This window comes from Populus alba, chromosome 17, assembly GCF_005239225.2.
Source record: "Populus alba chromosome 17, ASM523922v2, whole genome shotgun sequence".
Taxonomy (NCBI): domain Eukaryota; kingdom Viridiplantae; phylum Streptophyta; class Magnoliopsida; order Malpighiales; family Salicaceae; genus Populus; species Populus alba.
In genome coordinates this window covers 10,750,746-10,766,330 of record NC_133300.1, presented here as the reverse complement: position 1 = coordinate 10,766,330, position 15,585 = coordinate 10,750,746, and the positions used below count along the sequence as shown (strand labels likewise).

Here is a 15,585-nt window from a genome sequence, read left to right as displayed (position 1 = left end):
GTGTGTGTGTGTGTGTGTGTGTGTGTAAATAAATATAAAAAAATCTCTTTACTTGTTGCAACTTACAAGAGGCTCCCTCTCTTCTTCTCATTATAACATAATATGATGCTTTTTTCACTCATAAAATAACAGAAACACTGCTTTATATTCCACCGTCTATCATCCCTCTCATCCCATCTTCTGGCTCTTCTCTTGATGCCCGTTAATTACAAGCTTTCCCTTTCCTCCCTAGACTGTCAACATTTCCCTTCTAATTTCGTCTAATATATTTATTTATTTTAACTCTGTCGTTTTGAGCTCATTGCTTCAAATCACTGTCTAGGGTTCCATCAAAAAACTCTATTTAATAATCTTAGATCTGGAATTCGATGTCACAGGGCGGTTATGCTATTGAACTGTACTTGGATCCAGCACTTGAAAACCAGGTGCTGAAGGCCTGGAACGTGCTAGCTCGACGCCAAATTAGCAGCCAATTAATTGAAATCGAGTCTCGCCCGCATATAACCTTGTATTCAGCTCCCTTCATTGATCCCACTAAGCTTGAATCAATCATCAAGACTTTCGCATCTAAGCAAGAACCATTACCCTTATCTCTCTCCACCATTGGTTTGCCACAACAATCTCCTCTTCTTGGCCCCTACGCCCACTCTTTCTCTTCTTCAATTCCATTCTCAGTTATGTGATGCGATGAGGAGGGAGGGTATTGAGATTAGTGAAGAGTATCGCCCCGAAAATTGGATTCCTTATTGTGCAGTTGCTCAGGATGTCCCAAAGGCAAGAATGGCCGAGTCTTTATGTGTTTTGAGAGATTTGAAATTGCCTGTTGCTGGGTATGCAATGGATATTGGGTTAGTGGAGTTTTCGCCCGTTCGAGAGTTCTTTTCGTTCGTTCTTGGTAACACAGTAGAAGGATGATTTTTTTTTTTTTTTTTTTTTTTTTTTATTTGGAAATAGTTTTTTTTTTTAAATAATTTGAATGTTGCTAGTTTATAGCATATTAGAGATTTCGCTTATGATTATATAGTTCTTGGATGGAGATTCTGCTTGTTTACCCTCTATCATGCTTTCATATTAATCATTCAGTATTGGTCGTGGACGTTTGGTTCTAAATGTTAATTCTGAAAATTAGGTAAGATCTTTGTTTAAAGAGTGCCAAATATAATGGCTTGTTCTATAATCCAATCCACTTCCTCGGCTGCTAAATAATAATTAAAGTGTTTTCATGTCTGAGACATTTTGTTTGAAGCTCAATATGGCACTCAATAATTTTTGAGTTTTTGATAGTTTCTTAGTTTTTTACAGATGAAATTAATATGTTTTGGCTTCAAATATTTATTTTTATTGAACTAAACGAGCATAACCTGATTTGAGCATAAGCATATATGTCTGAATAACTTCTAGGCCATAGCTTTCACGACCTTATCACTGTTTGCAATAGAAGTACAGATATCTTCTCAGATGTTTTAAAACTAAATAACTTAATGGCTATTGATTGCTCTATGATTTTTGCCATGATTTCTTGCTCATATTTTGGGTTTTTTTAGGTCAGATACAGTGTCCAGTCAATAGTTGTTCTTTCCCCTGAGTTTGGTATTCTTACTAATTGACGATTGAACGAAGGTGAAAACTGGTTTTCAGTTTGATCAAGTGGTTCTAAAAGGTTTTTTTTTCCAGGTATAGTCTACTCTAGTGTGCTGTTGTGGCCATTGATCTTCCCATGTCACTTTCTCTACTAATTACAAGTCTCTTGGAGTGATGATCTTCTTCATTAGATTTCTAATGGTTGTTAGGAAAAGGCATTGCTTAGTGCTACATTGCATGAAAAAGCCTCCTGAATTGGTCTAGGTATTGGAGCCATTCCATGCAATCACAGTCTATTTGTTTGGTTGGGTCTGTTTTCAGGAAGTATGGTCAATTTAGATTTAAAATGCCTGAAAACTTTGATCTGATGAGTTTTCATTTAATGCTTGTTGTTCATAGAGGTTTGTGCTGGTGCCATTCCAAGTTCTTCAATCCTGTTCTTATACTGCCAAAGGGATTGATAGGCTTTGCAAGAAGCCTGTTCCCTTGCCAGGATTGCATCAAAGATAGCATCAGAGTCTGTGATAAGATCCCAGGTTTAGAACATTGGGGAAAGCCCATTTTACTAAACTAATGGATGCCATTAATTAGGAGTTAGCAGAGAATATAAGAAAACATGTTTGTTTTGGTTTCTTTCTCATTCTGTTTTTGTTTTTTCAAAAAAGAAAAAAAAAAAAAGAGGAAGATATGAAAACATGTTTGTTTTCATCCTTCTTCTAGTAAACAAAAACCAACAAGTTTTCTGAACTTTTGGAAACCAAAAGATATGATCCCAGGCACTTGGGTCACTGGGTGCTTGTTTGGTAATGAGGGAAATGTTGTGTTTAAAAGTATTTCTTGTTTTAAAATATTTTAAAATAATTTTTTTTATAATTTTAATATTAATACATTAAAATGATTTTTAAATATTAAAAATTAATTTTAAATATAAATAAATTTTAAAACAAACAGTGTTTTAATTATAAAACTAAATACACTTTAGGTCTTGCATGTTAGGGGTTTAGTGTTTTGATTACAATTCAATTATTGAGTTTTAATTGGAGTATATGTTATTAAAAAATTGGGATGTTTATCGATAAAGGACATCTAAAGTTAAAGCTAGAACACATGGAGTCAACCGAGACCATGTTTACCATTATTGATAATCAAGTAGGGACTAAGGGCCAGGGCTGTACTTTACATTTTTCTTTTTTATTATTAACATTTTATTTTTAACTTGAGTGTCCAGGTTATTTTATACATACTTCGATTAATTTCATAGGTCTTGAAATTAAACAATTATATAAATCTTCAATGGCCTTGAGATTTGTGAAACTTGAATTAATATCTTTTAAAAAGCAAATGTAAAGCCTGACCAGTTGAGCTACACCCTTCAATACTTTACAACTTTTAATTATATGAGTATCAGTTACACTAATTTAAGTTTTTTGATTAAGACTGAGGGAGTGTTTGGAAACGCGGTGTAAAATATATTTTCTTAAAATTATTTTGATTTATTTTTAAGGAAAACAAGCATTTTGAAGCACCAACATAATTACAATTCTAAACAAATTTTATGTTTTTAAAAATATAGAGGAAAAAAAAAATCAAAATAATACCAAATCACCTTTTATAAATCTATTTTCAATATCTGAAGTGCATCAATATTAAGCATGTATTTTCCAATTTTCTACTTTGCACTTCAAGCTTTTGTTTTTGGTTTTGTTATAATAGTTATTGTTTTTGCACTAGTTTTGGGCAATATTTAAAATTAATTTCTAACACATGAAAAAAAAGACATGTGTGTGGGCGTGTGTATATTATAAATGTGTTTTCTTGTATAATGAAATTTGTTAATTGAGGAACGAAAAGATTATATATGTGTTTAATATAATGAATTCAAAATATATAAATTACTAATTCATAAAAAAGGTTGTGATTATTAATTAAATATTAAAGCAAAATGTTGATTTTTCTAGTAAAAAGCAAAAGATAAAGGATAAATGTAGAAGCAAATATTTTATAAATATTAGTTATTAAAGTCTGTTTGGGAGTGTGATTACAGTTGTTTTTTAAAGTGTTTTTCATGCTGAAATATATCAAAATGATGTTTTTTTTTTTTTAAAAATAATTTTTTGAAATCAGCGTATCAAAACGATCTAAAACATAAAAAAACATTAATTTTTCACAAAAAAACTTTTAATTTATTGGAAATGCGATTAAGATACTGTTTTGCGTTTCAAAAACACTTTAATTTTTTTTTTAAAATTAATATATTTTTAATATATTTTTTAAATATTTTAATATATTAATATAAAAAATAATTAAAAAAAAATGATGTAATAAGCTATTGAAAAATGAGAAGAGCAAAACGAGGGGGTCATTTTGAAAACCAAGTTTCATTTAATTTTAAGGCAATTAAAATAAATATTCAAAGAGTTCTAGAGGAAAAATATCTCTTAAGTCAACATTTTCATTTCCTTTGCATTTTTTTCTTGTTTTGCCAGAGATTTATTTATTTTCTATTAATATCTTTATTTTTAGACTCTTCAAATTTTAACTTCATTTCACCTAAAATCACACACAAAATTTTTAAAACTTTTAAAACTTAATTTTTATTAATAGAGCTCTTTCCTTTTTCTCTTCTTCAGAGTTCAACATATCTTGAGAATCATCAATGCCTTCCTTAAGGCTCGTGTGGGAAGTGTCTTTGATCATAAACAGCTGAGGACGTTCACAGTAATGACCTGGAATAAATTTCTGATCACAATAGTAACACAGCCCTTTCTCCCTTCGTTCCCTAGCTTCTTAATTGGTTATCCTTCGGAATGATGTTGGAGAAGGAGTTGCTCGCTGTGATGGGGGTGGTCCCAGAACTCCTGCTGCTGAATTGCTAGGCACCCTAGATGTCAACAAAGCTCTTCCCTTTCTTCCCTCTCTTCTCTGCTCGCTCAATCTCTTCTACCTGCATGCTCCTAATTTCCCACTCGTTAGCTCCAAAGCTAATCTTCTGGTCGTTGTAAGGACTAGTCCTATTGCAGCTTCCTCCAGTGTTCCAAGATCCGTGCTCAAAATGGGACGGAGAGAATGTCCTTAACAATGTGACTATGCTCTTGCATTTATTGCAGTGATTAATTTGACTAAACGCAGCTCGGAATGCCATTCTGAGGGCAAATGCAACGCCGCGGTCGGTGACGTTTGCTTCGTTGCAGTAAACACATGCAACTACATTAGAACCTCTGTGTAAGTATACCTGTCTGAAGAACCAATGTGCAACAGAGATGACAACATAATCTAGGCTATGCAGATCTCTGGCCCAGTTTTCGTCAACTTTGTCAAGATACAAGTCAAAAATGCCAGATGATGAACCGTTGATCACTCTCTCCTCTCCATGCACAAGGAATTTTGTCCAGAGCATTTTAAGGGTGAAGTTATGGACAGGAAAGTGCCAAATCCGGTTCCTATCTTCAGAATCCAAATATGCATCTACAGGAACTTCCTTCTGCAAGATTTACAAGTTTTTTTTTTGTCAGATTCAACGCAAAGATTTATCTTAAAACTTTTCCACACCCTGTTTTAGAGCCAAGATTTTTAAGTTTATGATATGAGGTTTCGCATTCATTGGTTACTTGTACAAACAAGAACTTAAAATGACACCAATATTTGTAACCTCGCTCAGCTACTAATATAATTATGTCAACAGAAAAACCATGGATGAGCTCTTTCCTTTTCATCGCCTCGGTGATCAAGATCTTTATTGAATATCTTTGATTTTAGAGAGAGAAAAAGAGACGATGTTAGAGTTTTTTTTATGGGAGAAAGATAGAAGAAGATGAATAATATATTTAATAATTATTATAAATTACAAATTAGAATGTCGGTAACAATTTGCTCCTTGATTGAATCTCCCTTTGTCTTCCGATGGAGGTTTTTAGTGGGGAAATTAAAGAGGATTGGAAGTGGAGCTATCAGCCATGGTCGAAGAAAGGTGCGCATTTCCACAAAATTATCTCCGTGATATCAGGTTTAAGTGGTGGTGACCCCACCACCACAAAATCACGCGCCTTCACCGAATATCAAGTGTTTACACCTATAAAAAATCAACGGTCAGAATATTCGAAGTTTCCGATCATACATCTCTTTAATGCTATGCAAAAAGACAAATACTTTACCAGTCCCAAACCTACATGTAAATAACAAATGAGTTTCTGACCTTTAAGCTTTTGCTGATCTCTTCCTAATTCTTTTAATAAACAGAGTAACATTTGTTTTTCATGATTAAAACATATTTATGGAACTATCTTATGGTTAAGTATGTGACTGCACGGGTTCAAAAAGACAAGGAAGAAATGATGTAGCAGAAGTTTCAATTATGCTTGTGAGCGAGTGTGTTTAAGAGTATGATTGTTATTATTTTTTATTTGAAAATATATTAAAATAATATATTTTTTATGTTTTTTAAATTATTTTTGATATCAGCACATTAAAATGATATGAAAAGACTAAAAAAAATATTAATTTAAAATAAAAAAAAAACTTTTAAATTTTTTCAAAAAACATTTTTAAAATACAAAAATAAAAAAGACCTAAAATATTATGACTAGAAAAATATGTGCGCGTATATATTCAATTTTTCATTAAATAAAATCCGTAAAAGACATAAATGTTTTCATCTTGTTTTGTAAACTAATTTAATATTTATTTTTTTATTCATTTGTTAGTATTTCATAAATAAATAGATTTCTTTCCCTATACCACGGTAAAACTATTATGGCTGGGTAATAATATTGGACAGAATATACCTAGCTACTTGACATCAATCTAGCAAATACTTGTCCTATGTTTAAAGTAATTAAGTGATTGTCTCGAACCAGTTCTATGATACCATGGTAATTTTAAAAGTTTAGTTATGATTATTTTTTAAAATATTTTTTACTTTAAAATATATTAAAATAATATTTTTTTATTTTAAAAAATTATTTTTAAATATCAATACATCAAAATAATTTAAAAATAATTGTCATTACTTTATGGTGGCAAAAAACTGATTAGGGGAAGAAAGTTTGAACATTGGGGACTAAGTTGTCAGGGGCATCCAGTTTGGGTACTAATTTATAGTTATCCTGAGCTTTTTTTGACCCTCCAATCACAGAACTACAAACATCTTTGCTCTGGTCCTTGACTACTCTCTTACATTAATGGAGGGAAGTTCACGTCTTCTCAGGTTCCTCCCCTTACTGTTTCCATCTGTAAAGGAGAATTGTCGTCCTTCGGAAAAGAAACTAAATCTTCTTTTCTCTTGGAAATACACAATCCGACTCCCCCTCCCGATTTCTATATATAAATCTCGGTCTAACTTTATGACCATGCGTGAAAAATGAAGCTGCCCTCTTGCTCTTGCTCTGCTTTCAAATGTGGCAAAAAGGACAGGTGGCTTAACATGGAGAGGCCTATTCCTTTCTTGTTAATAGGTTTAACGACAATTCTCAGCGTGTTCATTCTCTACACTCTAAACCCTTTGAAGTTCGTCACCGAACATGACATTGATCAAAAGCTCCTCTTGATCAAACCACACAAGGGTACTTTCTCTAGAAACATATGCATGCATGTAGACCATCTTTTATTTATCTGTACGCTATTCATATGTATAAAGGCAAACTGCGCACCCTCTAATTGTCGTGCTGTGTTGGTTTTGTAGAAGAAGACAAGTGTGACTTGTTTAACGGCAACTGGGTACCTGATTTTAAAGGGTCGATGTACACAAATTCCAGTTGCGCAACAATTCCGACCTCAAAGAACTGTTTCAGAAATGGAAGGAGGGACAAAGATTTCCTTAATTGGAGATGGAAACCAGAAAGATGTGATCTTCCAAGGTTTGATGCCACAGCCTATTTAGACATCGTTCGAGGAAAGACACTGGCATTTATCGGTGACTCTGTTGCTAGGAACCATATCGAATCACTTCTATGTCTCTTGTCCCAGGTCAGTTGTTTAGTTTTTCCTTTTCTTTTTTCTTTCCCCGTTGATGGCAAGACTTGAAATTCTGTATTTTGTTTTCTTTGGAATTGTGATAAATTTGATGAAAGACAGCTGTTACTTTCAAGGCACCGCATTGTCTACGCGTTAGTAAGTTTTTGTTTTGGGTTTGGTGTTCGTTTTCCCTTGTATATATGAATCGATTAAAACGGTGAAGTTAAGAAACTCTAGTTATCAGTGCTAACATTGATTCTCTTGGCTTGTGCTGAAGTATATGATTCCTTGTTGTTGGAGCATATGTAGGTGCATGGTAGGTCAAGTGCTGCAGAGCACTTTGAATATCTATTTAGAACATGGAATTACATTACTTGGTGATCTCTTTTAGGAAGAGTTAAAAATACAAGTAATTCACTGCCCGTTTTGATATATAAAGGAAATTCTGGGGCTACCATGTTTTTCCATCACGACTCTCTTTTTTGAAGAAATTGTCAAAAGAAGGTCGAGTTTAGGAAAATTTTTGAATCATTGAATCGGAACTTTGGTTTAAAGCTGTGATCTTCACATAAAGTGAATGCCAGAAGGTAGGGCCAGTGGTTGGAATGAAATCCTAATGGAAGGTAATACTGATATTTGAGTTTTCATTTTTACCTAGAGTTGCCTTTTTTCTGCTCAACAATTACCAGTTGCTTCCCCTGTAGTCTCCTTTCATGCATGGAGCATCGTCCCCTGCAGATAGAAGGGGAGTGTAGGGTGCTAATTCGACATAGATATCATGATTAGATTTGAGAACTCCTTGTTATAGTGGAATATAAATCAATAAAAGGTCTTGATCACCGAGGCGATGAAAAAGGAAAGAGCTCCTCCATGGTTTTTCTGTTGGCATAATTATATTAGTAGCTGAGCGAGGTTACAAATATTGGTGTCATTTCAAGTTCTTGTTTGTACAAGTAACCAATGAATGCGAAACCTCATATCATAAACTTAAAAATCTTGGCTCTAAAACAGGGTGTGGAAAAGTTTTAAAATAAATCTTTGCGTTGAATCTGACAAAAAAAAAAAACTTGTAAATCTTGCAGAAGGAAGTTCCTGTAGATGCATATTTGGATTCTGAAGATAGGAACCGGATTTGGCACTTTCCTGTCCATAACTTCACCCTTAAAATGCTCTGGACAAAATTCCTTGTGCATGGAGAGGAGAGAGTGATCAACGGTTCATCATCTGGCATTTTTGACTTGTATCTTGACAAAGTTGACGAAAACTGGGCCAGAGATCTGCATAGCCTAGATTATGTTGTCATCTCTGTTGCACATTGGTTCTTCAGACAGGTATACTTACACAGAGGTTCTAATGTAGTTGCATGTGTTTACTGCAACGAAGCAAACGTCACCGACCGCGGCGTTGCATTTGCCCTCAGAATGGCATTCCGAGCTGCGTTTAGTCAAATTAATCACTGCAATAAATGCAAGAGCATAGTCACATTGTTAAGGACATTCTCTCCGTCCCATTTTGAGCACGGATCTTGGAACACTGGAGGAAGCTGCAATAGGACTAGTCCTTACAACGACCAGAAGATTAATTTTGGAGCTAACGAGTGGGAAATTAGGAGCATGCAGGTAGAAGAGATTGAGCGAGCAGAGAAGAGAGGGAAGAAAGGGAAGAGCTTTGGGGTTTTGGACGTCACCATGGCTATGTTGATGAGACCTGACGGGCACCCTGGAGCTTTCTGGGGTAATCAATGGATGAAGGGTTATAATGACTGTGTTCATTGGTGCCTGCCAGGTCCGATTGATGTGTGGAATGATCTCTTGCTGGCTGTTCTCAGGAGGCTGGATTAATTTATTGGTAAAAGGCTTAACAAGGCAGGATTCATAATTAGCGAGGAGATATATCTTGTTTTTTCCAGGCCGCAGGCGACTAGTTGTTTGAGCTCAAAGGTGTGAATCATTTGAGTGAATTTCTAAATAATTTGGTATTATTTTGAAAAACCAATTTAAATGCCTGTATATGTATTTTGCCAGTCCAACCATTATTGGAAGGCCGTCGCTTTCAATAAATAAATAAATAAATAAATAAAATATAGAATTACTAGTTCTTGATTTCTTTCTTTTTTTTAAATTTCAGATGCAGGGTATTGTATGAGCTTGATTTAACCTAAAATTAATTAATTATATTCTAATCCATCTTTATTTCTCTCTGTTTGTTTGATATGGATCTAAGCTATATAGCGCAAGTTTTAAACCACACAAATATGTATACACACCACAAGAACAATGTTTATACTTATCTTTTTGAAGTAAATTTAGGGGTGAGTAAAATACCTGAAAAATCTATTAAACCGAGAAAACCGGAAAAAAATAATTGAAAAAAACTGAATCATGAAAAAAAAATCAATTAAAATTTTTTAAAAACCAATCGGTTCAGTTTTATAAGCTCGAAAACGAAAAAAACCGAACAAAACTAAAATCAAACTGAAAAAAACTAAAAAAAAACAAGTCAAAATGAAAAAAACCGAACCAAACCGAGTTAGAACCGAACTAAACAAAAAAAATAAAGCCGAACCGATTTGAACCAGTTTTTTATCCTAAAAAACCAAATCAAACAAAAAATAATAACTCTTAAGTAAATTTCCCTAAAAATAAATACAAGTGTTTCTATAAAAAACTTCCAAAACATAAATTCAACTCCATTTCTAATTAATAAAGATATTAAAATTTAATTTAATTTAATTTCTAAAAATAGATTAATTCTGTTTTTTTAGTTATATCCCTATTCCTACACCTTACAAAACCTTAAATCGTAAGGGGAACAACGGAAAATTCTACACTATGGGGGTAGTGATGGAACAAGGGTAAAAAATAGTTTACTCAAACTTATTTATGTCTTTCTTTGTCGCTTTGATTTTTGAAAATAATTTTTAATACAAGTTTAACAAAAATACTTGTTATTTGATTGGTTTTTTTTGTTTGATAATAAGAAATATCTACTAATATATCACCTTGCGCATCAACTGAGACTAACACTCCTTTTATATATATATATATATAAAAAATTAACGGTGCATATACAATAAGCTTAACCAAACATCTAGCAGCGTTTATTAATATATCTTTCATTTTTCAATGCTTGTGCATGTAGAAGTGACAAATATTTAAATCTATATAAACACTGCAAGGCAAAAAGAAAAGAAAAAAAAAGAAAAAAAACCTATCTATATCCTTAATATTTAGCTCATATATGGTGAAATAAACTCTTTAAAATAAAAAAGATGTCTAAAAGACGTGCAATATATTCATGTAATACTAGGGATTCTCTAAAAGTCACTTCCATGTCAAATAGCTTCTTCGAAGCATTCTTCCTAATACCAGGGATCCTCTAAGAATGTATTTGGTATTGTGGTAATTTTTATAGTTATAGTTTGAAATTTTTTTATATAAAAAGTACTTTTAGTTGAGGTTGGTTTGATATTTACATGTGTTTGGTTAAAAACTGTGGTTGAAATTGAGGTTGAATAAAAAATAGTTTAATGTGTTTGGTTAAAAAAATGCTTTTCAAATTGAGGTTATAAAATAATTAATATATATATATATATTAATGGTTTTTAATTTAAATATTATAGATTTAACTACTGCTATTACATCATGAAATAAATAATACTTATATCAAATATTTTTTATTGTTCTATTAAACTATCTACAATTTCATTACATATGAAATCCATCCAGACTATAGTTTCTTTGGTTTCTTAAGCATGCAACAACATCAAGTAAAATATCATTATGAACAAAATTGAAATTACGATCAAATTTTGTAATTGCTACGTCGATCTCCTTTAATTTTTTTTTTAATAAAACACAATTAAAAATAAAATTAAAAATTGAAATTGATCCAGGGATCAAATTAAAAAAAAAAAAAGAATTTTCCATGAATAAGGGTCTGATTGCAAGATATCATAATTCCAGTATCCAAATTGAAGAATGACCGCCTTAGCTCAAAACAACGCCATTTCAACGCAAACTGTTCATCTCCTTCATCCTTAGTCAGTGGAAACGGCAACAAATCATGGTAACATCCTTCTCGCCCCCACGATGCATGCCATTACCGAGGCACGAACGAAGAACGAAAACAAAGGGAAAGAAAACAGAAAGGACTCCGGGGATAAACAGGGGATAAACAGAGGACAAACAAAAACAAGAATAGGGGACAGACACAAAGTGGACACACAGAACATAGGGAGTGAACGATACACACAGAAGGCGAAAGGGAGGACAAGCAAACACAGGAGAACAAAAGGACAAAAAAAAAGACTCAAGGAAGGAAGATCGGAGAGTGAGCGAAGGAAAAATAGAAACAGAGAGATGAAAGCATTGGCCAGCCAACGCACAAGCACCAGCTTTGCCTCCAAGTATACCAGCCCCCTCGGCTCTCTCCCTTTGAACAACAGATCAGAAAAAAAACACAAACAAAGATGAAAAAAAATAGAGGATCGAAACCAGTAAAGAGAGAGAGAGAGAGGACAATCCAAAAAAAAAAAAAAAAGCAACAGAATAAAAAGAATCGAAGAAAAAGAAAACTAAAGGCAGAATAAGAGGCATTGTCTAGAGTGCACCATATCCACTTGCTTCATCTCCAGCACAGGTAAACTTCTTCTCTTTCCCAATCATAACAATTGACACTATACACATAAGTGAACAATCTTTTTACAAAAGTGAATAGCTTACTGTGTATGGAGGCAAAGAGAAGTAGCATGAAACTGCTATTTGCTGACCTGCGTTCAAAACGCAAAACATGGTAGGCCCCTTATGAAATAAATCACGTTTCCTTTGTTTACAAACACTTGTTTTCTCTGGTTTGCTTCAAAAGCAGAAGCAACCACATAAATAAACACCCACTAAAAGTCACATCCATACTTGGATTTGATGGGGCGTAAAAGACTTGCAAAATATACATCGTAAATAGGAAATCCAGTACTAAGAGCCCTCATTTGAGATTAGTGAGTCAAAATTAATTGGGTAGACAAGAGAACTCAAAGTTAGACATTGAGCTTGTTTGAACTATCATCTATATGGTATTATTAATAATAACAATATATGCTCATTGGGAAAAGAGATGATACAATAACGTGTGAAAGTTGACTCACAAAGACAAATAAATCTTGATCTCAATTTGATATTGTGTGAGACTCTAAACATTATTAATATTCTTTACTTGTACCCTTATGGTTGTCATCTATTCTTTGAAATTTAGATTTAATTTTTGCTATCTTATTGTGTTCCAAAGAATTTTGGATGATTTGATCCACTAGTACACTATAAGAAAAGCAAGTTATATAGAAATTAAAAAAGTCAAGGAAAAAAAACAAGATCGGATTATTACATTAATTTATATTCATTTGTTAATTTTATATATATGATAAGACATAATTACCATTACAAGAGTGTAATTAATTAGATTTTGCTAAAGACACTACCAGATTTAACAGTTTTATCAATGAAATTTTCTTTTGGTATTTACGCTAACAATCAATCTGTGATTATTTTACCAATGGGATCACGAACGTAAAATGTCCGTCGGAAAAATGCTCGTCGGTAATTTCTGGTCTATTGATGAGTCCGTCATTAATAAATTTACCGATAGCTTTACAAACAGAACATGCACGCCAAAAAACATTACTCGCTTCATGCTGTTGGTAATTTCTCGGTACAATGTAGCATATCACTGACAATTGAGCCGTATGTAATTCCATCCATAAAATTATATATCATCGACAAAATGTCATCAGTAATTCTATCAATGAGTTAACAATTGCAGTGACATTTTTAGTAATTATTTTGCAACTCTCTGAAATATACCGACATAGTTATTTCGTCATTGAGTTAATAGTAGAAATGACATTTGTAGTAATTCTTTTCCAACTCTTTGAAATATACTGATGAACTTGTTTCGTCAGTAATATCATCTTTAATTATTTAAAAAATATATTTTAAAAAAACTATATTGAACAAAAGTAGAAAAATAATTAAAATAACGATGAAATATACCGACAAACTTGTTTTATCGGTAATATCTTTTATAATTATTGAAAAATATATACTTTAAAAAAATATATTGAACAAAAGTAGAAAAATTATTAAAATAAATTAAAATAACGATGACAACATGTATTAATTAACTATCTTAACTAAATAAATTTGCAAAAATATTAGTTTAGCTCAAGTTTATTCAATGTATTTTAATAGTTCTCTTACTTCATTATCAATTATCTATATAAATTTAAATTTTTACATATTTACCGGAAATTACAACTTGTCAATAAAATTGACAAAATATAAAACGGACCTGTTAACTAAGTCATTATTTATTTAATCACAACACATTGAAATAAAAAAAGTCAACATAAGTTTCATCAATTTACAAACAAATACAATTTTATAAAAATCTCAAACAAACCATAACATGTACAAATCATAAATCCATACAATAAGTTTGTTTGAGAAAAAACTATAAAACAAGTAAACACTCAAACAAAATACTTATACTACAAAAATATATAAAAAAATTAACATTTTAAAATTATGTTCAAATAAAAAAAGGATAGATTTGCTTACTTAAGGTGAAGAACTCTTAATAAAATTTGAATAAGAACACGAATGTTGACAAATCAAGTGTTATGATGGGTGAATTTGTTGTAAGAGGTTGAATTGTGTTGAGATTGGGGGTGGGGTTGGGGGTGGGGGTGGGGGTGGTTATTTGTTGCAAAGAAAAATGCACAAAGAAGAAGTAGAAATGGGGGAGGGGAAGATGAGGGTTGAGCGTTAGGTCATAAATTAAATATTACCGATGGATTGACCGACAACATTATTCTGATGGTAACACCGTTAACAATTCTGTTGGTATAAATGCCACATCACCATACAATTTGTTTTTTTTGAATTTCACTGTAATTACATTTGTAACATCGCTAGTATATACCGATGGAATTTTTTCATCAGTATATTCACAGACAAATTTTACCATCAAGTTAATTCTGTCGATAACGTCATATGTCAAACTTACATGTCATCCTACTGTTTGAATTATTTTATTCCTTTTTTTTTACAACGATTCCCTTGGTATATACCGTGTAAATATTTATGTCGGTGTTTACCTACAGATTTAGCAATGAAAATTTTTATCGGTAAATGTCATTGTAATATATCGATGAAAAAATTCAATAAGTGTTTCAATTTGTATTTATTAACTTTCTGGTAATGAGATAAATATGATAAATGATCTAAGGTATTGTATATTACATGTACTCCAAACCCCATTACTATTTGTTACGTATAAATATTGCAATGTAAATGAGAGAGTTGATCCCATTATGGGCTAGTAGGAGATGAAGAAAATGGATCGTGGATCCAAGTCACCTATGATAGGTCAACATGGACCATGATCTCATGGAATGGAAGGAGGGGATAAAATTAAAAAAATTATTAAATGAGTTAAAAAAAAAGCATCCAGAGAGTTCTAAAAAAATGAGAATAAGAGAGTAAGAGAGAATAAGAGTTTTCACAAACTTTTCTAAGAAAGTTGTCATTTATTAAGAACGAAGCCAAAAAATCTTTCATGCTCTCAAAATAATTGGACATTGATGTGAATATTAAGTAACAAGGTTTAAAAACCTGTGTAAAATATGGCTAAAATCCTTAATTGTGTTGAAGTTATTGATTCTCATTATATATAATGTATACACAGTTGGAAGATCATATATAATAGGAAACAAACAGACGTAACAAATATTTTTCCTATAAACTAGAAAAGATATGTACATAATAACAAATCTTCTAAGATCAAGGAAGGAATTGGATTCCTTATCACCCCTTGCAAGCTAATCATAGTATAAGGAACCATGTGAAGCTAGTTACGGAAAAGTATGAACTGAGGCTTGGTGACTCCATTGGTAAAAGAATCGGCTAGTTGGAGATGAGAGGGAACAAATATGAATTTTAAGAAGCCATTGGCAATGAGTTCACGAACAAAATAATAGTCAATCACAATATGCTTAGATCG

The 15,585-nt window shown here is 32.2% G+C and overlaps 2 protein-coding genes and 1 pseudogene across 2 annotated transcripts; 2 read left to right on the top strand and 1 right to left on the bottom strand.

The window, feature by feature from the left end:
- Positions 1–60: 60 nt before the first annotated feature.
- On the top strand, positions 61–1,019 carry LOC118030906 (uncharacterized; annotated as a pseudogene).
- Positions 1,020–4,462: 3,443 nt separating this feature from the next.
- LOC118030905 (xyloglucan O-acetyltransferase 4-like) lies at positions 4,463–4,978 on the bottom strand. The gene has a single exon (XM_035035179.2). It carries the CDS (start codon positions 4,976–4,978, stop codon positions 4,463–4,465), a length of 516 nt encoding a protein of 171 aa, XP_034891070.2.
- A 1,786-nt stretch (positions 4,979–6,764) lies between these two features.
- LOC118030908 (xyloglucan O-acetyltransferase 4) lies at positions 6,765–9,581 on the top strand. The gene is made up of 3 exons (XM_035035182.2): positions 6,765–7,139; positions 7,259–7,542; positions 8,613–9,581. The coding sequence occupies exons 1-3, from the start codon at positions 6,938–6,940 to the stop codon at positions 9,369–9,371; spliced, it is 1,245 nt and encodes a 414-aa protein (XP_034891073.1). The 5' UTR covers positions 6,765–6,937; the 3' UTR covers positions 9,372–9,581.
- The last annotated feature ends 6,004 nt before the right edge of the window (positions 9,582–15,585 follow it).